This window comes from Xenopus laevis, chromosome 2S (genome assembly GCF_017654675.1).
Source record: "Xenopus laevis strain J_2021 chromosome 2S, Xenopus_laevis_v10.1, whole genome shotgun sequence".
Classification (NCBI taxonomy): Eukaryota; Metazoa; Chordata; class Amphibia; order Anura; family Pipidae; genus Xenopus; species Xenopus laevis.
Window position 1 is genome coordinate 39,469,885 of NC_054374.1, and position 24,254 is coordinate 39,494,138.

The 24,254-nt window shown below is 39.4% G+C and overlaps 1 protein-coding gene across 6 annotated transcripts in view; it reads left to right on the plus strand.

The window, feature by feature from the left end:
* rap1gap2.S (RAP1 GTPase activating protein 2 S homeolog) overlaps nucleotides 1–24,254 on the plus strand; it is a 440,223-nt gene that overhangs the window by 309,258 nt on the left and 106,711 nt on the right. For 3 of the 6 annotated variants that reach the window (XM_041583680.1, XM_041583679.1, XM_041583678.1), the window contains one exon: nucleotides 3,674–3,758. In XM_041583680.1, coding sequence (XP_041439614.1) covers nucleotides 3,674–3,758 — 85 coding nt within the window. Of the gene's footprint in view, nucleotides 1–3,673; nucleotides 3,759–17,701; nucleotides 17,975–19,628; nucleotides 20,329–24,254 lie in introns of those variants that run through there. The other 3 variants (XM_041583681.1, XM_018249121.2, XM_041583682.1) reach the window with 3 other exon arrangements.

Consider the following 24,254-nt stretch of genomic DNA (forward strand, 5'->3'; position numbering starts at 1 on the left):
TCTGGGCACTAAAGAAAGCCACGAGCACTTCATGTCTTACTTATCATTTGGTGGGTGAATTTATACATTTATTTTTTAGTTATGTTGTTTGCAAAACAATCTATAAAGTGTAAATGCCCTAAATGCATTCACACATAATGTATGCTTAGTCTGCCATTTCAAAATCTCTGGAAAGCATAATATTTTTATTCAAAATGTCTTTTTTTCATTCGTACTTGTCTAAGCAATGAATATGCATTGTCTAAAGCACCAATGAACACATAGGGGCCTGAGAATAAATCAGTAGTTGGGTGATGATAAGCAAATCAAGGGCTTCGTATTCAAGGATAATGTTTTTCTGAGTACTTCATAGGAATGTAATGCATGCAATTTCAGCAGCACAAATTAATTAATCCATTTTTCTGAGTTTCTGGTTCCTTTGAGTAGCAAAGTATTGAAAGTACAGAAGTTCTGCACAATTGTATAAATGCAAAACAGATTCATTACTTAAGTACATTGGTTCTTGCATTAAATAATAAAAGCAACAAAAGGATAATGTCATCAGAATATCATCTGAAAATCTGTTATCCAGAAAGCTCCAAATTATGGAAAAGCTTTCTCCCATATGGGGCAAATTCACTAAGAATCGAAGTTGCGCCAGGCGCAACTTCGCCGCACTTCGCCAGGCGAATTTTCACCAGCGCTCCGCAAATTCACTAAAAACCAAAGTTGCGCACAGGGGTAGCGTAAGTTTGCGAAGTTGCGCTAGCGTTGATTCGCTATGTAAAGTGAAGTTACGCTAGCGAAGGCTAATTTGCATAGCGCGCCAAATTCAAATTTCAATGGAGGAATACGTATCAGCACTACAAATGCCTGGGAAACCTTCAATTCAGCAAATCAAAATTTTATTTTGCCCTACACATGTGCCCACTGTCTAGGTAAGTTGCCATGAGTCAGGAAATGTAGGGGGGAAGGAGGGGAGCCCCAAAAATTTTTTCGATCTTTTTCAGCCTATCACCCATCATGTAGAAAACACGCCAGCGTTTTTTGGGACTTAGAAAAAATTTTGACTTTTTTTGAAGCAATCCCTATCTACTCTATTGCGCTTCGCCAGGTCTGAGGTGGCGAAGGAAGTCTAGCGTAAAAGGTAGCGTTCACTACACTGCGCGCGTTAGTGAATTTGCGTAGTTACTTCGCTAGCGAAAATTCGTCAGGCGTAAGGGTGCGAAGTAACACTAGCGAAACTACGCCAGCGTGCGTTAGTGAATTTGCGCAGTAACGAAAATGCCAAACGCTAGCGAATTAACGCTAGCGAATTAACGCTAGCGAATTAACGCTAGCGAATTAACGCTAGCGAATTAACGCTAGCGTTCGGCACTTCGGCGCTTAGTGAATTTGCCCCACAGACTCAATAAAAATCAGCTCAAATGTTAAAAAAGAATTTCATTTTTTCTATGTTATAATAATACAGGTCCTTGTACTTCATCCCAACTAAGACACAATTTATCCTTATTGGAGGCAAAACAATCCTATTGAGGTTAGTTTCATATTTAAATTAGTAGACTTTGAGATCCCTTATCTGGAAAACTCCAGGTCCTGAGCATTCTGGGTAACATTTTCCATACCTGGATACATGGCTCATTTGCATAGGTAATTGCATACGTACACACTTCCAAGGCTTTCCTTGTTTATGTATACCTCCCAACATTCTGAAAATAGAAAGAGGGACAAAAAGACGGAGCAAATTTTAATCTTAATCTTAATAGGTATTGGTGCGCTGGAAATTCAAAAAAAGGATTGTATCTCCAGCTCATCCCCAGCCCCCTAAAATCGTGCCACCCTGGGCCCGGGCCTTGATGGCCTTTCCACAAATCCGGGCCTGGTACTTGCCATGTATTCTGGGCTCTCTACTAAAAGTCAATTAAGTTTTAGAAACACTATCTTTTTCTGGCTGTTCAGTGCAGGAGATCAAAGAGAAAGTTGGGACATTTCAGTAACAATCTGGGACTGTGGGCTGAACTGTCCCACAAAAAACGGGACAGTTGGGAGGTACGGTTTATGTACCTGTGCAATCAATTTTCACATAACAAATCATACACTAATGACTTTTCTAGCGCCAATATAATGCAGAAATTATGCAAAACACCGATGCCATCAAGTTTTACCAATGAGAATTCAAATTAGCATTTTGGTAAATTATGTGCAAACTGCAGTGTGAGCTTCTTTGTTGAAGCCTCCAATGGATTTCTGGGAAAGATAGTAAATGTTGTGGTGTTAAAGAACAAAGTGGTTACTTTCTAATGACTTGGATTTATAAATACTTTTGCTAGTACTTGCGCCTTGCATGACCATTTATATTTTAGATTTCGTTTTTATAGCAGAGATCTCATCAATTTCAACACTGCAACAACATTTTGAGCTATTTTTCTTTAATGTCACTAGGTGGCATTGCAACAGGGCATTAGAGAAGTACAAATAGATGTATATTCCAATGTAAAGTGACTGTGTTTTCTCTGTTAGCGATGGGTGTCTACTGTAAGGTATGTAGTTTGCTGCAAAAATAAATCACCTTCTCCACACTGTCAAAACACAAACAAAAACATATAATGATGATCATTCCTAAATATACACTTTGCTAAACCATCAAAAAGCAAAGCAGTTTCAGAACTAAACACATCTTAAACTGTGCAAGCTGATCCCCTAACCTCCAATAAAACCATACAGGCATTTCTACATATGTCAAGGTCTGTTTGGCCATGAAACTTTCTGTATACATATCCAGTACATGTGTGTCTGTGTGTATGAATGGCTCCCTATCCCCTTTCATATAGAAACAGTATGAATAGGTTCACTTAAAGCACCATGGCTTTTCAGGGAATTCTAGTGGCAGGATTACGTGCTCTTTTGATTCTGAGCTTAGAGCTCAGGCTTCGAGCATGTTCTTATTCAGATAAAAGAATTTTTGTAAAAGCCATTACATAATTACATTTGTTTGCTTTTATTCCCTTAGGGAACATCCTTTTTTTTTTTTTTTTAAAGGCAGCTTTCAAGCTGGCAAGACATACACATTTCATTGCAGTTAGTGAGAGATACATGTTTTATCTTTTCTGTGCTCTTATATTAATTTCTGCACTGGTCGTCTCATGGGTTCGAAGATGAAATAGGTCATCCCATTTTATAACTTTTTGGGGGGACTTTTCCCTTTGCACATAAGCATTCTTAGTCCTTCTTATTATAGAGAGCAATAACAGAAGCAAACAGAATATGCTCAATAACTAGCTAATACCGGATGGGAAGCAGGAGGAGGGATGCAGGAAATTTGTCGTAAGGAGGTTGTCATGGGAACGCAAATCGCTTTTTCCTTCTCTGTTAGGTACCTAATCGGACTTTTACCCTACCTGTAGTGCATTTAGCAGCTGGAGCTGTGCACTGATGCTTACAACTCGTTTTGCACTATTTACCACTTTGCACAACTTTGCAGAGTTGTTCTTGCTTTTTTAAAACAGTAGTTTTTTTTCTGCTGTCCAACTTCATTATTAATGTGTGTGGGGGGTGTGTGCTGGAAAACCTAGTCAAATTAGAATTCCAAGCAGGGAAATTTGAAAACTTCAGAGGTGAGAGTAGGGAACTGCTGATAAAAAGCCATTCATGTGTCCCTTGCACTCAATACAACCTTCTGCTTTTTTTTTAACAGGAAACAGGAGCTGTCCAACACTTCAGAAGTGACCCTTCCTGATCGCCCCGTTTCGCCACCTGCCACTGCTCCTCCAACCATGAAGGTAATGACTCCATATGGCCTGTTTTTGTGGGTGTACTTCTCTGTAGACTGCTTTGTGTTTACATAGAGGGTCACATTTCTGATATTGTGTTGCACAATATCTAAGCATCTCCCGGCATGCAAAGTCAAGAATAAGAACAAAAGACAATATTAGGGCAGGGGCACACAAAGCTATTGGGGAAGATTAGTCGGCCATCGACAAATCGCTTCTTCTTCAGACGACTAATCTCCCTGAACTGCCTCCCCGCCAGATAGAATCCAAATCACCAGCAGGATGGCACTCGGAGCGCTTCGCTTTCCGAAGTTGCCTGAAGTTTCATCGTGAGGCAACTTCGGGGACGACTTCGGAAAATGAATTGCTCCGAGTGCCATCCCACCGGTGATTTAGATTCTTGAACAGTCCCTGAATCATTTAGTTGCATTCTCTGTCCAAATGAATTAATGGTGATACATGAAATAACACATGCGACCGGGCCCCTTATGAGAAATAGCAGGTCATTGTGAACGAGGCCCAATTTTTCTTGAACCAAAAGTAACTGTGGAAGAGGGGATGGCCCTTGAGGAGTTTTCATGCATTGAATACCATATAGGTATGCATACAAAACAAAAGAATAAACAAATGGCCATATTTTCTTTTTTATATGTAAGGATGTTAGAGTCAGAACTAGTGGCATCTAGAAATTTATTGGCGCCTTCTATAGTTGGGGCTCTATAGTTTTGCACTGGCTACATTATCTGGGCCTTGTTTGCAGGCTCTATATATTATATAGCTTTAAATATAGAAAATTAGTATGTTGTAAATGTGAAGCAACACCCTGTGAAGCATAACACATTGTAAATAAATATATATTTTATTTATATAATGGAATAATTTGTTTTTCTGCCTTTTCCGAACAGATAGTAGATATTGTCCTTATTTCACTTTGTAAGAACAGTCCCTGAAGCATTTAGTTGCATCCTGTGTCCAAATGAATTAATTGTGATCACATGAAATAACACAGGAGACCGGGCCCTCGAGAAATAGCAGGTCATTCTGCACGAGGCCCAATTTTTCTTGAACCAAAAGTACCTGTGGAAGAGGGGATGGCCCTTGAGGATTTTTTTTCATTGAATCATACCATATCTGTATGAATACAAAACAAATGACTAAACAATTGGCCATATTTTCTTTTTTGTATATAAGGATGCTTGAGTCGGAACTAGTGACATCTAGAAATGTATTGGCTCCTTCTATAGTTGGGGGACAGATCTAATTTGTAATGGAAACAAGGCTTTCTGGGAGACTGCAAACTCTAGAGGGCACACTAAATGGAAGTATAGTCACTTTGATTAATGTATAAACAGCACAACTTTGTGAATTCCAGTGCTGTGTTATACCTTTGCAGGTCCTGGTTATACTTTATTTTTTTTGGTTGTAAAACACAGATATAAAGGGGAAAAAACTTTATAAACCCCCCCCCCCCAGTTGCCAGCAGACACATGAAGCTAAACCTGGCTACATTTTTCGGTTACATTCAGTGATTAGGTTGGTAGCAGAAAGTTTCTTGTAGTCATTGTTTCCATTCATTTTAATGTATTTTCTCATTTAATCTGCTGTGATATCAATGTTCTTGCACCCTTTTTAAAATCTCATCACCCCTCACTGATATATTCTGCTTGTATTCAGGCTGCCATTATTATTGGACTGGTGGTTTCAATATGAACTCTTATTATTACAGCTCTTGGCATTATAAGTCCCCCTGGCAGTCTGTGAAACTCATACAATAAATAAACTGTGTTATACTATAGGCACAGCCTCTGTACTGTAACTCTCTTACCAGAGCATCTAAGAATTATGGGCTTTCAAAGGGAAAGCTTTTATAGCAGAAGTATGTATGTTTATTGGTGTAGTGTGTCTATTATATATATTATATTACATATATATATATGTGTATGTATGGTATTGGTTCTCTAAGAAAGCTCACAGTAAGGTGGCCAAACCAATCCAATTTACCCACAGCATTCTAACTTTTCTGACTTTTGAAAGCAGCACTACAATTGATTATCTTCTCTTGGCAATACATGTTCTCTAATGTCCGCTTACCACCGGTATACCATGTGAAGGTCGGTTGGAACAGCACCACAGGTTAATTTCAATTAAAATGCCTTTATTGCACACTTAGGGCATTGCAGCAACTTTTTTTTAGGCCATGTGGCCTTTTATCAAGCCCTAAGTGTGTAATTTTAATTGAAATTAACCTGTGCTGCTGCTCCAACCTGCCTTCATATGACTTTTAGGGTAAGGCCACACTGGGCGTTTTGGGGAGATTTGGTCTCCCCAAATGCCTTCCCTCACTCTGCGGCCGAAGTTGCTTCACGAGGAAACTTCGGACGACTTCAGAAAACGAATCGCAGAGTGTGATTAGCACCGGCGTTTTTTCATTTTAGCCGGCGCAGAGTGAGGGAAGGCGTTTGGGGAGATTGGTGAAAGATTCAAAGATGCAAATTAGAGGCAGGAAAGGGAAAAGTGGAAAAAATTCTTCTTTTGTGATTTACAAATTTACAAATGCTGAATCCCAATCCTGCTGAAAAAAGCCGAATCCCGAACCGCATCCTGGATTCAGTGCATCCCTAGTTAAAACTGGTTGCTAGGTTCCTGCTTACCCTGCTTACCCAAGCAACAGCCCTGCAGTTTTGAATTTAGAGCTGAAGATAAGCAACCAATTTGCACCCGTATAGACTCGGCATTTGTTCTACTGGCAAACCCGTATGATTCATTTATAAGAGCTCTTGACTTGTACTGGTAAACTGTTTAAAATTAGTTTTTAATGCAGCTGTTTAGTAAGCAAACTATGGCATTAAGAAATTAGAACGTGGTTGGTGGGCCCCTGGCGCATATTGCGCATATTTTTCTGGCGGTGGCAGGTCTATTCTGCTTTCTGAGAAAGGGTTCTATTAGTAAATTAACCCTTATTTTCAGAAGACCAGTTCACAGTCTTTATATTGGTTTGTGATACTGTTTATTGTTTTCTTTTAGTTTGGACATATCCATAATTTTATTATCTATTGATTTCACTGTATTTATTTTAGTACGCTGCTAAATAAGTGCATTGCATCTCTATCCATGTAGGTGATCTCTTCCCAGCCTAAAGGCAGGGGTACACGGGCAGATTTGGGTAGATTTAGTCGCCTGGCGACTAATCGCCTCTTCTTCGGGTCAATAAGCCCCCCCCAAACTGCCCTAAAGGTGAAAATATATGAGAGATTCTGTCCTTATGTAGACTTTTGGGTCCAGCTATCTGTGATGGAATAAACAGTGTGAGAAAGTCAAATTAAACCATTGAAGTCCCTTATCTTCCGCTTGTTGAGCAGACAAATGGGGTGGTGACCTTTTGGTTACAAATTAACATAGTGGTTGTCCGAGGTAGAATGTTAGAAAAGATGGCTGATACAGGCTCTGGCTACACAGTGTAATAAACTTGTAATCATTTATTTGTGTGCACATATAGTAGTTATTGCCCGTTAGGGCAAATTTAGGAAGTTGTTGCCATGCATAAACTTCATAAAATAGACAGTGACAGTCAGTGTCTGACTGGGACATCAGGGGCCCGCCTAAAAACCTTTGACCAGGGGCCCACCAATTAATCTTCGACAAGTGGCCCACTCTTAGTACTATTATTCTTCCTCTCCTATTCTCCTAGTATCTTTTCTTTACATACTATAATCTGTTATTCTATCCATTTAACCACTTTGTTCTCATAGAAATAGTTAATGGCTTGAAATAGGCCAAATGTCTAGCAGCATAACTGACACCTGGGCCCACCGGGACTTTTACTGGTATCCCGGTGGGCCATTCCTACACAGGTGTGCAGAAAAAGAAACTATATATATATATATATATATATATATATATATATATATATATATATATATATATATATATATATATATATATATATATAAAAGCTGCAAGTAGGGTTGGACTGGTGGGTGCAGGGCCCACTTGGGCTGCCGTCCCAGGGGCCCACGCATTCACCATAAGCCTCAATTGCGCTGCCTATAGGGCTGCCGCCACCCGCCCTAATCCCTCCCCTGAGAGTACATAAATTTAAAGTACCATCAGCGTGTCAGGGGAGGAAGATTTACTGGTGCCTGTAAATCACTAATAATCTGAGCCCAACAATCGAGTGTAGGCTTATATCAGAGTTGGAGAAAAGAAGTCTGCATAGGCAAGAGACAGTCCATGGATGCCGAAGAATAACTATGACATTGCATTGTTGCATGTAACAGGCTCAAGATGTTTTAGAACATTTGGTCACTTGCTGATTTTTTCCAGTTACTCTGTATTTAACTCTTTTATAGATCAATAAAGTTTGCAAAACCGGGACATGTTTCCTTTTTATAGATGTAGATATTTCCTAATGTTCTGTCATGCAAAGCATCAACTCAACCTACTTTTATTTGCCCTAATTTTAAAAGCTCTATATTCTCAGATTTGTTTTAGTCTTTCTGAAACATCTCAATAGGGACAGTTCCTTGGAACATACTGATCCCAAACAAACTCATATATCATGGTAGGCTGCATGAGCGGTCAATGCATGACAGATCAATAATTGCGCCGGCTAAGTTGTGCTAATGACACAGTGTGTCTGTTAATCGATCTCCTTGCTCTGACTAATTGCCTATTAAAAGAAGCTGCCCCACATTTTGCTCTTGCACATTGTAGATTTCTTAAGAATAACTTTCAAAGAAAATTGCTGTCAGATATAATATTCTTTCAGATCATTTATATAACATTAAAACACATGTTGATTCAGCTGATGTAGATCATACCCATTCACATTAATAGCCTTGAGCAACCTTACCAAAGAGATTTTTTTAATCTAGTAGAAAGAAATATAATTGTTTAAATTATTTTATTATATTTAGTGCAGAAGTAGATTGTACTGTATATCTGTGAAAACAATATTTTATTTTAATTAAAAGAAAATAACTTTATAACTATATAAATCGCCCCAGGCAAATTGTGTAGGGCCGTATGGCTTTAAATTATACACCATGTCACCAATATATATACCAATATATTTTTTTGTAATTGGTGGCTAATTAGCTGTCCTAATTCTATATTCTTTACGTCAGTAGTTTAAATTATTATTTGCATTTTTTAATATACCAGGAAATTCACCTATGACTATCAAGAGCCTCAAAGGTTCCATGTTGTTCAGAGTACGTAGCATGTCCTGGGCATGGCTGCAGAGTGGCACACAGCTACAATGAACAATTGTTTGACACAACAATAGAGTCTCTCAGATTTGAGTTGAGACTGAGACCATAGAAAGCTTTGGCTGTTGGTGGGCTAAAGGTTTACTGTAATGGAAATTTTTTTTTTCAAAAGGCATCAGTTAATAGTGCTGCTCCAGCAGAATTCTGCACTGAAATCCATTTCTCAAAAGAGCAAGCAGATTTCTTTTTTATTTCATTTTGAAATCTGACTTGGAGCTAGACACATTGTCAGTTTCCCAGCTGCCCCCAGTCCTGTGACTTGTGCTCTGATAAACTTCAGTCACTCTTTACTGCTGCACAGCAAGTTGGAGTGATATCACACCAAATTTGCGCAGTGCTAAGTAATGAGCCCCAATGTGTATTGTTTAATAAAGCAGCATATATTCTACTATTTTTTAAAAAGTTATAGTTACTTTTGTGGTATGGGCTAGTGTGTTCATGAGGTGATGTGTCCTTTATTTCATGAAGCAGCAATGCCATCATGGAATATGGCTGAGAGTTTAGCTATGTCCTTAAATGAGCTTTCTGTCACAGTGGTCAGAGTTCCATTGTACCACGGCTGGATTTAAAGCTCTTAACGGGATTAATTAGCAGAATGACTGAGATAAGAAAGCTTGGTACAGCAAAGAAAATGAATGTTCAGCAGTTTTTTTTAAAAAAAAGTAAGTAAAGAGACTCACATCCATAGACTTGCATAAAAAATGATGAAGCACAGATATATCTATATACACTGCTAGTTAACCGTCATGAGAGAATATATGTAACCGCAAGGATTAATAGTATGCAATAGAAGTGTGAGGATTATTCTAGTCATTACAATATTTTGACACATTATTATTTATATTTTTTTTTTGAGCCAATTCTGATAATCTAGTAGTAAATAGTCTGACTGCTTTGTGCTCATTTCTCAAGTGAGAACTGTAGTGCATTTCCATGTTTCACGGTACTGTTGGGATCACGACGGAGCAACTGCTGAAACGAAACTGTGAGCAGAAAGTTCACACAAACAATGAATGGAAAGTAATATCTGCTTTATCAGCTGAGCTAAACCTATTTTTAGGCGACTGGGTCATTTTTAGAAAGACCAAGGACAGAAGCTGCAAGGTTTTTTTACTAATTGATACCTTTGTTTAACATGAGCAAGCATAGTATATGTCTATTTTTTTTTTTGTAAATGTGATTCTTCACCCCAAAAGGCAGATTATTGTAATTTAAATTGTCGTTTATCTAGTCTAATAGCACTTCTAAAAGTACACACTTTCAGGACAAAATCTGCTGGTCATCTTAAACAACCAGATTTACATGTTTCTTCACTGGCAGTCCTCTCTATTGCACTTGCCTATACACTGCCAGATCCACATGTTTGGTAAGGTCAGCACACAAACATATCTGGGCCTGATTAAAGTCATTCACATCGTGTGCCAAATCGGGCTGATCCACTCGAAAATACGCAGGGGCTGACAGGCCACTTAAACATCCAATTGATATCTGGTCATTCGGTCGTGTGGGCCTAAAAACTAGTTTTAGACTCGAGTGGAAGAGAAATTGCATAAAGTTTTTGGGCTCATGCTCCCGTTTATAAACAAACTAAATGTCATAAAGATGTGTATCTGCAGTATATCATAATTTTTACAAACATACCATAGCTGAACTGTAAATAAGTGATTCTCCATGGCATCTGGGAGATGATGACTGATGGTTTTTCTGTTACTATTCTGGACACCTTAGTACCTGGTTTAACTGCCTACAAATCATATATACATCATTGACATAACTTAAGTAAAATAACTGTTTGCATGTGACCTGGGACATATATTCATAAAGGTGCAGTAGTGCATTTGCATAAGAAAGAACCAGGGTAGAGACCTGCATTGGTCTGGTAGGTCTGATAGTAGCTGCTGAGGAACAATCTGACCCAAACTTTCAGAACCACATTCTGGCTCCAAGCTATCCGAACCAGACTGGATGAGAAATTAAGCTGACCTGTATCATGAAGTGCATTTCGTACCCATTAATCCTTTTGTATTTTAACGCTAAGCCCATCAAGTAACCTCTATACCATTTGGTCTTCTCTGTCTCCATCTACTGTAATTCTCATGATAGTGGGAGATTGTCCAAGTATGTGGTTGCCTCAATTCTGACAAAGCTAAAAACTGGAAGTTCATTGGCTGGGCAGCTAGAAGCCTATCCAATTCCCCCTGTTATGTACCCCAGACTACCCACATGGTTGGTAGATCAGGGCTTTTCTGCACAATTCTAAATACTTTGTGTGCAGACCTTTATGCCAGAGTACTGGCCATAATGTTACAATTTTTTATCAACAGAAACAGTTTTAAACAATGGTATTTATAATAATTTCTAAATCTTTTTTAATGTATAATCATTAATAAACCTTGCACAGAGCAGAATGTATCGCACAGTGAACATATTTGCTCTGCGCAAGGTTATATTTATTAAGCTGGATAGGAATGAATATTTTTATTCACACTGCAAATGTCCATAAGAGCTTTTTAAATATGACAAAATTGCAAATTGCAAATATTTATGAGCATACTCTGCATTTGAGTTACACCACTTTGGAGGCAGAGAAAATATTTGCTTTTGTGCATGCTAGGGGGCAGGGAGGGGGGCAAATGCACACACAATTTTTGATGGGGGGCATTGTTATGCCCCTGATTGAGAATAATATCAATTACCTTTTACTGTAGGCAGTTTTCTACTTGAAAATGCCAAATTTGCGTTTTCTGGGGTCAAAAACCACCTTTACTGGTCAGGTTGCTTGGTCAAGGCTGGTTTTGGGCATTTTTTTTAACATAAAATAACTACCTATTCGTAGTAATTTAAACCAAAACTTAATCCATGGTTTCAGGGATGAATCATAATTGTTTCCCCAGTGCATCTTTGTTTCTCCAGCTCTAGTAATTTATAGGACAAGCATTTTTTTATTTATCAGTCAATACTGATGATATATTGACTGCCAGAAGTCATTTGCTTTTCAAGTCAATGAGCTGCTGTGGGGTGTTAGGTACAGAATATCTGCTTCCCAGTTTATCATGGTCCTATTCAACTAATGAACTAAGAAGAGAATTTGAGTGTTGAGAACCAATAAATCAATGTCCAATCCAAGTCTACAGCCAGTGGACAGCTCTATATTGGAGACCTGTCCTTAGTTGTTCAGTAATTACAGCTTAAAAGGATAAGAAAAAGTGGAAGACAAACCTACTGGGAGCTGATTTTCACATTAAGCCCATCTGCATTATGATGTTTGATTTTTTTGTAGGTGTTTCCTAATCCAGTCAATAGTAATCCAGATTGTTCAATATTAAATCATGTGCACTAGTACCTGGGAACAATCACATGCTTTATGGTGGAACCAACTCTTTATCTGGGAAGCACTGGCCAATAAACTAATGTTTTGTTTTTGTTTTTTAACTTTATTCCAATTTTCTAGGAAATATCCAATGTAACGTAAATTGTGCATGCGTTAGTGATAGGCAAATAAATTTGCCAGGAATGGATTCACAGCGAATTTCGGCATTTTGCCGGCCGTGAATAAATTCGCAAAACTTCGGCAAAAATTCGCTGGCGAAAAATCCGCCTCGTCAAAATTGTTGAGCGCATAAAAATTGTCGCACATCAAAATTATTCCAACACCCCATTGACTTTAATGCATATGGACAAAAAAGTCACACATATGTAACAAAAGGCACTACGTTTGCCTATGTGCAGTAACCCAAAACAACCAATAAAATGTTTGCTTTTAAATAGGTGACTGGTAAATTCTGTCTGTTGGTTGGGTTCTATGGGTTACTGCTCCTGGGCAAACTTTGTGGGGCTCATTTCAAAACACTGGGCAAATTTGCACCTGGGCAGTGACCCATAGCAACCAATCAGTGATTAGCTTTTTTCAGCCAGCTGTAGTTTGAACAGTGAAAGCAAACATCTGATTGGTTGCCATAGGCTGCTGCCCAGGTGGAATTTTGCCCAGTGTTTATGTCTTCTATTACATAACCCCCTAATTGGTTCTGAGTGAGCAACTATTAATCCCCATGTGCCTCATAGCACATTCTGTTATGTAGTCAATATACCTGTGTTTAGTGGCCTGAGATCAATCTGTGCCCCTGACCAAATGTTGGACCACAAAGGGAGGCTCGGGGCCAAAAAGTCTAAAACGAATGCCCTTGTCTGTCCATTGTTTGTAAGATACTGTAACTAAGTGAGCTCTGGCATGGTAACTATATTCCTTTAAGGTATTCATTTTTTTATTGGTGTTTATACTGTTTATTATTGAGCCTAACAGAACTGTGAAAATATATTTGTAACATCAACTATGTATTTTAATATACATGTAGTTGTTAATATGAAATGACAAGGAATATATGGTGTTAACATTGGAATACAACAGACAGAGATTGTTCCAGTGCATTTTACTTAATGCAGGGAGGGTCTATTGTTGCTTAGCCATGTCATGATTTTCTTCTTCCTGTGTGTGTTCTCTCTATGAAAGACATGTTATGCTGAAGTGTTTATTCTGTAAAGCAACCAATTTACTGTTCTCACAAAAGTTGGTGTGTTTGTCCTCACTTACAAAGAAGCTGCACATGCAGTTTCATTTGAAATCACTGTGATTCTGATGAAAGCAGGACCTTAAAGGAGAACAAAACCTCCGCAATGTTAAGTCCCCACTGGCCTCCTCTGTTGGCCCCCTCCCTGCCTCCGCCCTGCACAGTCTTACCCCAGAATTCTGTCCACTCTTGAAATAGTCACTGCACATGCAGAGTGAGTGCAACGGAGCTCACGGGTGCCATCTTCAATCTTAGTACAGTGAGGGGTGAAATGGTGCATGCGCAGTTGGAGCAATCTTCCGGTTCGCGAAAACTGCGCATGCACCGAAAAATAATAAATTGCCGTAGAGGAGAAAGACGACACAAAGATTACCGAAGCGAAGATGGCGTCTGTGAGCTCCGCTGCGCTTACTCTGCATGTGCGGTCAATATTTCAAGAGGGGACAGAATGCTGGTGTAAGACTGTGCAGGGGGGAGGCAGGCAGGGGGCCAGTGGGGACTTAACAAACGGTATAGAGAAAAATAAAACCGCTAACAATTTACTTAACTACCCTTAAAGATGTCTGAAAACTGGTTTGGGCTATTTTCTCTTACAACATATGAATGCACAATATTGTATTTTGTCTTATTGGCATAGATTGAGAAATACCATTTAGGTTAGTGTTAGATGTGTTATTGTCTCCAGTTTCAGACCTCAATCTCAGTGATTTCCCATACTCATGTCTACTTTCACATTGGGGTCCATGACTTATTCCTGCATTGGCTCCCTCATATTTTAGTGAGACCCCCCCACAGGCGCCTGTCACGAAAGGAATGCAGGGCAACAGGTCCATACACATCCATACACATCCATACAAATATCTCTGTGAAGATGTCATTATACAGTAATCACTGCCTTTCTCCACACACTTGTCCTGTTCTCCATAGTTTAACAGTGTTGTAGCTCTGACATCTTCTTTGCTTGGGGTTAAGTTATTCAAGATGTGACTTTTTAGCACTTCATTAAAATAATACAGCTAGGCCATGCATGGCATATACATGACTCACAAACATACTGACCTTCTCTGACAAAGGATAAATGTGACACATGAAGGGAAGGAATGGTTTAATTTTTAGTACAGGTAGATGAACTAGACACACTTTTCCGAGCATTTTCCACCAATGCTCAGTGCTTTGATAAAGTCTATAAATGATAAGCATGCATCGGACAGGGGCTCCAGCACAATATTATATGTGGGGGTTGGTTCAATATTAGAAAATACTCAACAGTTTACTATATCAGCCCTTGCATAGTAACACATGGAAGTATCCTAGGATATGAAAGCTGGTCAGGCACTACCCTAAATCTTGACATATCTATCATGAAGTATGGGTGATGGTATACTGGGCACCCTAAATACTAAAAAACTGGCTATTCATGGTTGCATAAAGTAATATATAATATAGTTTTCAGGCATATGAGCCCCTCTTGAGATCCTTTAAGAATTCCCTCCCTATCCTACAATAAATCCTGACTTGTGCACAGACGGTTTGCCATGCCACAGTGCTTATATCACTTCTAAAAGCGAAGTTTGTGTATTATATACACTACAGTGACAGACGCTGTGCACCTTTGTTTTTACCTACTAGCTGAAATGTATAGGGCATCAACAGCCACATTATTTACTCTCCCACTGTGCAGGGTATAGGGTCATTTCATTCACTTTTCAAGTGCCAGAGGTATTCCTGTACATTTAAAAACATTCCAGACACATTTTCAGAACTAATCTTCTGACATTGCACATTTTTTTTATGATTTCTTATATTCCTTAAGTCAATGGCAGACAAGTGTGCACTTTAAAGCCTTTTTGCTCAAAGTACCTGTCATGATTCTCCTATATTCAAATAATGGGAAAAGGACTGAGTGGTTCTCCAAACTACAGCATAAATGCCAACTTAAAAAGTTATTCTTTGATTCATATGTAAAAAATATTTAATGTTTCTTATTTGCTTTAAAATATTTTTCTTCAATACATTGATTTTTCTGTTCTATATTACCTGTTGAATGTCAGGTTTTAAGCCAATCGTGTACTTGAGAGTCAGGTGGTCCCTGTGTGCAGCAAAAATCATTTAATGTGCTCTGCCCAGGTGAGCTAGGCCATATTCCCGTGGACAAGACTCATTATGAATGTGTTTACCATGAGAATGTTGCCAACTTTGCTGAATAGCACAGGTATACGCAGTGGTTATAATTAAACCAGGTTTAAGAAAAAACAATAAAGGGCTTTTACTGTCGCAGTGCCAGTCCTCAAAGATTAATTTAAAAGCAGCAGGAGGAGTTGTGACTTTTACCTGTTGCCTACTCCACTGCTAACCATTGCGCTCCCACAGTCGGCATGGTGTGATGCATTCCAAGCTGCTTAAAGTCAATAGAAGGAGTTAAGTGGTTTAAAGAAACAAAATTCAGCTTTAGCCTAGGAAAGATTATTATTTTTTCGATTGTTTTTTTTTTTATGTTTCAGGAGCATATAGTAAGCATGCAACTTGCCACTTGAGAAAAGGCATGAGAAGTCAATGAACTATGAATCATAGGGATTAGAGTTGCTGTCATTATGTCCTCTGCAGACAATACAGATGAATAAATGACACTTTAAATGTATGAGTGAATCACTGTGCACACCCACTCTAGGGACAAAATTTATGTTTAAGTAAAAGTGGCACACCTAAAATAGAGTACTGTCTGGGTGTAAACAAAGGTGTATTTACCATATAAGCACTCGTCTACCTGTGTCTGGGGTGGCAGCTTTACGAGGGAGGCCTCTGGATGCCTATATGGTTAAAAAAAATTCCATGGGAAAAAACACTTCCCTGCTGCTGAATACTTTCCTATAAGAACCGGCATCAGGGGTGGGGGTTGGGGGCATCCCTTTAGTGGTTCACATTGGAAGTAATGTCATACCCATGCATGCTGCACCGTGGCATCACGTCTGATCACGCACATGCACAAATGACGCTTGAAGGTCTGGTGCCTATGGGCTACACTGGACCTAAATATCAACTAATTATACAAATTTTAACTAATTGTATCTTGTATCAACTCGGAGAGATTTAGTCGCCTGGCGACTAATCGCCACGTCTTTGCAGCGACCAATCTCCCCGAACGCCTTCCCTCACTCTGCGCTGGCTAAAATGAAAATCACGGGCGCTAAGCACACGTGGCGATTCGTTTTCCGAAGACGCAACTTCAGGCGACTTCGGAAAAGGAATCACCGCGTGTGATTAGCGCCGTCGATTTTTCATTTTAGCCAGCGCAAAATGAGCTATAAAAAGAATAATGTAAAATCAGGAAAATGGATTATGCATAGATATTGGTGGAACCACAAGAAACAGTGTATTATGATGGAAACTTGGGGATGAAAAATTGAGGTTTCACTGTATATAGGGAGACAAAATCTGTACTTAATTGTGATGTCGTAAGTGTATGCTCTGCAGGGCGGATGGTGGTCTTTTGTACAGGATTCTGTGTATACAGCCGTCATTAACTACAGTAATTCTATTCATAGTTTTTTTCCGAGAATATGTTATAAAAAAGGAAGAATATACATTTGATTGCATGTATAGCAATTCTATAGATGATAAAAGGACTTTTTCCAAAAGAATGCATGAAAGATTAAATAGAACGTGTTCCCTTTACTGAGGGTTTGTGAAAATACTTTGTGGAACAGCTTAACATAAAAGCAGTGTTAGTGTGGGTAGCAGCTCATTCATACAACAGACTTTCCGAGAAAAGACAAGTGCTTTCTTTAAAGGAGAAGGAAAGGCAAAAATTAAATTAAGCTCTAGTAATTGCCCATTATATGTGGATATACTTACCAGCAGTCATTTCTTCATACAGTTTCTCAGTAATTCTGAAGCTTTAATCGTTTTTAAAATAAGTGCCAAGCTGTTCTGAAAAGGATATCCCTGCTGCAGTACAAAAATCTGTCTATTCAGGGCACACGCATGCGCAGTTATGGTCAGAGGTGCCCTGCGCAAGTGCACTACATTCTTCTTTCTTCCACGTGAAGACCTCTCTGCCCCCGCCTGCATTCTCTCACGCGCCAATCAGATTAATGTTTCCCGGTTGCCTAGATACACACTGAAGAGACGGAAAGCTTTGAAGCTCCTCCGCTCATTTTTTTCAGTGTGTCTGTGAGCGGAGAAGCAGGGGACAAGCAAATAGAAGCGTTTGGGTATGTCTGACTGAGGTCTGTACTAATACAGCATTTGTTTTATAAAAAGAGCACTTTTTCAAAATAGCATGCCACGAGGTCAAATTCTTGCCTGTGCACAGTATCGCTACAGCAGGGGAGGGGAAGTGACGCAGACAGCTCAATATGGCGGCGCCAAACTGAAAAACAGTAGAGATTTTGTAAGTAACAGTGCACGAGAAGGGTAGCGATTTTAAAGTTTATAAGGTGGCGTTTCAGGAGAAGGGGCTAGGACAAACAAATCACAGAGGTTTTATCTGTAAAGCTTTCCTTCTCCTTTAAGAGCTTTTTTGCTCTGATAAATTCTAAGATTAACTAGAAGAAATGGCTGTGGGCTGAAGAACATAACCTGTTATGACATTTCACTGTCTGTTATGTGCCAACCCTAGAGATCAGAATTTAAATGATGCCTTGCACTTTTAGCAAGGTCTGGAATTGACCATTAAAACAGAGAGATGGGGCTGCTGGGAGTTAAAAAGACAACAGATGGAGTAAAGTTTATTTCTTCAGGCCTGGACTTTAAGTACTTTTATCTGCAGTGTATCTGTGGGCAATGCAAAGAAAATACAGATAAATCATGTAGTATGTTAGCTGCTTTAGGGTAAGGCCACACAAGGAGATTCGGGGAGATTTTGTCGCCTGGCAACTAATCGACTCGTATTTTGCGCGACTATCTCCCCGAACTGCCTCAGCGTTTTTCCACATAGGCTACAATGCAAAGTCGCCTGCGCTAATGCACACGCGGCGATGCGTTTTCTATAGTCACCCGAAGTTGCCTCAGTGAGGCTGCTGGCTAGTTGCGTGTTTCTACATTTATAAATAACTTCAAAACCAAGTGAAATATTTTATCAATGTAGTTTGGAAAGTTGTTTTAGAATGACATTTTCTTTCATTCTGCAAATGGTCTTTTCTGGTTGGACATCCCCTTTAAAGGAAAAAAGATAAAGTGCACATTATTTTGTGGTATTGAGCATGTTTAGAATTCTCAGCTTCATCAGAACTTGATATTCTTGCACTGTTTAAAATGGTTAAGTGAGAGCCATAAAATTAATTGCTATTGGTCTGTCCTAAGGCTAATACCAAAGGTAGTTTCTTCTCCACTTATGTTATTCCTGTGGCAGAGAAACATGTCACTGCCCATAACATTTTCAAGCCAAAATGTGCCTTACACCTTAGCCAACAAGATATTCCGTCTTACAGAATCAGCTTTCATTCTATTGCATTAGAGTTTGGCCAATCAAAATAATGGTGTTCTTTACACAGCCATGCACATACTGATCATTTCATTAGCTGGCACCAATTGAATTAGCATCATAAAGTTGCTTCCAATAGGAGACTCCCACAAGGAAATTCCCTTTTTAAAATATTACGAAATGTGGTTGCAAGCATATACAAAAGCATTTCACAAAACATTATGGCTACATCCAAACCCTCTACAGTATGCACGTAGGCCCCCTAAACTATCAAGAGAATTTCAGTTCTGGCAGATATAGCTGGGGTATGTTCTCCACCCTTGGCTGCTTTGGTCCTAATTAATTTTGACAATGAAATAAAGTCTGCACTGGACTTCATGTGTCATTATCATGAAGACAAAAACTCCTACAAGGAAGCTTTCACATAGGAATTAAGAAAACAACTTTACTACAGTTAAAGGGAACATTTTACTTTGCCTTTTCTTCCTTTTTATTGTTTAAAATGTGCTGGTTGTATTTGTAATCTGTGCCCTTTTGCATCATATCTTTATATTTTCTTTAGTTAGCTTTCCTTACCACCACTATTCAAACTAAAAAACACACGTTTTCCTATTCTGTTTAGAAAGCTTCTCCTGTAAGATGCCAATTACTTCCTTTCATCTTCGCCATGGGGTGACCGCCAGCAGATTGTCGAGAGAGCTGATTAATGTAATATGCTATTATACAGTCTTAAAATTTACAATAGAATATTATAGTTTGCTAAGCAATGGACTTGCCAGCAGTACATTTATATATATTCATTCAAATTTTCAACCAGAATTGTTTGCATTAAGTTTCCCTTGCAACATGCGCTTATCTATACTAGTGCTGTTGTCAGTTCACCCATTCCGACTGCTTTGGTACATTAAAGAGCAGCACAGTCTGGCACAAGAAAGCCCAGTACCCAAAAAATGCTTTGACCATCAATTAAGTACAGGCCTCCAATTGTGTTGCTTCTGTAGGTACTCAATGTTCCTCCACTTGAATAACATACATATAAATGGTATGTTAACGTACATCCATGTCCCGACCATGTTCTGCCCCTGTCCTAATGTTACTTTCTCACACTGCTGCTTTAGCAGCACTGTAACATCATCTTAGTTACCTTTTCCAGGTGTCCTACCTTTGAACAAACAAACCCTACCCTCATGGTCAGACTGGGCCAGCGGGACACTGGGAAAAAAACCCGGTGGGCCCCGGTTCTTTTGGGCCCCATCAGACTGGACCCGCTCCTGCACTTCCTCCCCGGCCGTCCCTGAAGCCGGTCTCACTAACGGAAAGAGGTAAGCACGAGCTCGTGCTCCGGGGGTGGGAGGGGGATAGTGCAGACAAACTTTGCGGCTGGGGGGCCCGGGGGATGGTGTGGGGGGACCCTGAGGCTGCAAGCCCGATGGGCCCTGGGACCCCCCGTTCGACGCTGCCTACACGCAGCAGCATTTGAGCAGCTCATTATCAAGGGCTTCTCTGTGGACTGCTAATTAGTTTTATCAGCTCCTCTTAATTTTTGCTGGATCGGAAGTACTAAAGTGAAACTAGATTTGTAATCTTGTTTAGGGTTTTTTTTCATTCAGGCAAGGTTTTTATTTATATATCAAATGTACATGTGATATTCAGAGACAATGTCCAGTTTCATTAGCATCACATACATCAATGATACAAATACTGACACCCAATAGCAGGTTTCAACATTGCAGATTAGGCCACCTTATTTTCCTTCAGGGGTTAGCCAATGCCGCCATACTGAATTATCTTTTCCCATATGCTCTGTTTGAGTTTACATGTAATTCTCTAGTTCACATCGCTTGTTACTTTCCCAGTGTTCATACAAGGGGGAATGTATGGTTCCACTTCAATGTAATCTAAAAACAGTGCTTGGCATAGAAAAACTACTGCTGCATGCAATCTCCTCTGCAATTCAGTTATGATATTTAGGACACACAATGTAGGATCTTTCAATAATATTAGCAAACTTCACAAGTATTCTTTCCGATATCCAGCTATTTCATGGCAGTCTCATATTTTGTGTATTAGTGTCTCCAGCTGATTATTACAGTGTTGACATTGGGGGAAAATTGTTGGAACATTCTATGTAGTCTGGACTTTTTATAGTATGATCTATGGATCACATACAAATGCATACATTTGCATTTTCAGATCTGAAAATGGGATCACAAACCCCATTTTTTCCAAGGTCTGTAGACCTAGCTTAGACCATTCTGGGGGTTTAGAAAACTATAGAATTTATTGAATATGATTTTTTAAAGTAAAGTAGACAAAATAAAATGACTGTGTCCTTTGTTCACCTTCAATATCTACATGTTCTTTTTGATATAATGAAGTTAACTCATTCTGAATTATTTAGAGCACAAGAAATTGCCTTTAATCTGTTCCCAATTTTTTATGTTATCAACTTGCAGCATCTTCTTTGAGTTAGAATTCCTTGTACAATCACATGGCCTAATCAAGTAATTCGGGCAGCATTATTTCTGTGGTCTGTCTCCCGTTATAACTGAGAGGTCTCTGATTAGCGAGACACTTTAATTGCCTGGCATTAAGATGTACAGAGAAAAGAAGTGAGAAATCATACTTTGGGTCTCCTCTGACACCCATCAATATAGATAAGTCCCCACTGAGAACTGAAGATGTTGGCACAGCGGGACAGTTGCGTTCATCAGTGGGATGTTAGCTTCCCAGATTCCATTGAGGTCATGCAGAAATAAGCCTGCAACAACATTTCTATTCAATGATAATTGTACATTTTTTTTGTTTGTTTTCTCTCAGCAGAGTAAAAGGAATTACTGATACTTTTATTCATCATTCGGTTTAATTCCTGCCCAAAGCAGCCTACACGGCACAACTGTTAAAGCAAAGGAAGAGGTTTTTTTTTTATGGTAATAGCAATTAGTGAAGGAAGGCAATTTATGCTTAACGGAAGATATTTTATATATATGGTATTTATGCATTGTGCAATTGAGAAGTACATTGATCGTTTTTTGCATATCTGATAGCCTTTAATAATAGAATAATATTTAAATTATATACTATATATAGATCTTAAAATGCATCACTGACCTACAAACCATAGTGCTGACTTCCTCATTCCAGAGAGTTGGCTGTACAGGAAAGACTGTCTGCCACAGGCAATATATTTACCATCTAAGTGAATATCAAAGAACTTTAGATTTTCATGGAGCCTCTTAAGAAGTCTGTTTCAAAAACACAATTCTGTTCGGAGCCTTAAAGGGACAGTTCACCTTTAGATCAGCCTTTATTATGTTGTAGGATGTCCTATTCTTTTTTTATTTCTTTTCGATTGACCCTTATTTTTTATATTTTTGCTCTGTATGGCTACTAATTTATTGTTATTTTTAATATATTTTCTGTTCAGATACTCTATTTTTCGTCATTATATGTCTACAAAGCAGATTATTCACCTGAATCTTTGGTGGATAGAGGGATAGAGTGTTGGGGGGGGGGGGCAATAACCTCTGCTTATACCACCAGGACACCGCAGAGGCCACAATCTACTGACCGTGCCATTTCTTCTTTTTTTTCTCTTTACTATTTATGGTCTTTTTGCTTTAGACTGTCTATTACTAATTTGGCCAGTGGCATACACATACTAGTAGCTTTTTGGTATATGTGAGCTGCCAAAGATAATCCCATCCGATAGTTATGTAACGTGTATATTGTTCAGTTCATCAGTCTTTATATACTGTGCTTCTGCACATTGAACCCCACCGCTGTCTGAATTGCTTGTGAACATAGTCTGAAAGGCAGCTAAATACGGCAAAATTGGATGCAGGCAGCTGATGATTCCATTAGAGAAGACCTAATGTTCCTGCTCAAGTTACAAAGCTGTAGGGATTTCTATTTAGAAGCAAGAAAATGATTCAGTAGTCTTTAGAGCTAATTCCTTACCAGGATAGCGAACATTCTGCTGCACATTACTGGATACAGTGTTGCCCAGTGCTAGAAGTGTGTGTTTAGGTGACAGTAAAAACTTTCTAGCTATTTGTCCTCATTAACCTCTCCACCGTCTCCAGGGAATGTGCCAGTTGATCTGTGGTTAACTTGCTGCAAATAGGTATAAAATCTGTAATTAGTTAATCATGTCTGCTTCTCAAATCTTGTCCTTTTAAAATTAACGCAATCCTAAATCTGAAAACCGTAGACTTTATTAGAGAAACATATACAGAACACAGGTCTTAAACAATTCATTCCCCTGTACACTTAGACGGCGTCCTGGGGAAATAAAGAAAGTGTCCGTAGTCTATCCCTGTTGGCTCTCTCAGTGGAACATTCCTGTAACACCCAGGGCTGAATTTTAAGATGTAGTGACACTAGGCCCCCTCTATGCGCACCTAACCTCCCGCTTGCATTTATACCCTGTTTGCACATATACACACGCCACACCTGCCCCCCCCCCGACTAGAAACCTCCCCCTTCCTCTGCTCCTACAAATCTGCTTCCCCTGCCCGCTCCCAATTTTTGCCACCCTAGACCCAGGCCTTTGTGACCACAGTTTGGGGCATGACACATTCGCATACAGAGCGTTCTTGACCCTTCTGCCGCTCCCCCCCCAGCACTCATCTTTTAGGCAACTGAAGGGCTCCGCGATGCTAGCACAGAGAAGCGCAACTGCACTTTCTGCCCTACAAGAGCTGAATTTTACGGTTTGAATATTGGAAATTCGGCACTTAATGGTACCAGGAGCTGCATTTTTCCACTTCTGGTAACCAGTGGTGTGCTAACGCCTGAGGCAAGTTTCTCCTTGGAGCCTCCTTGGTGCGCCATAAGTGACTCCATCCCCACTCTGAAATTACGTCATATCAAACATATGGGGGCAACTCAATGTACAATAGTTTACAACTGCAGTTTAGTTTTTAACTAACACATGACTCAGAGGTGCCTTTTTGTATTCTCCACCTGGGGGGCTTCTTCAGGCAGGGCCAGAACTAGGGGTTGGCAGAGAAGGCGCAAACCCTGGTTTGCTTGGCCTTTTATAGTTTTTCAATTTTATAAACCACCTGTTCCAAACCCTTCTTGCCCGTGATTCGTACTGTGGGCAGAAGCACTCCCCAGCTCTCTCTTAGCAGCTGCTGGCACAGGTATATATTTGTGGGCAATATCTTGGCTGCTGCTTGCATGGGCAAAACGATGATTAGGGGCAATATTATGTATTTTTGGCTCCTGCTGGCACAAGTAC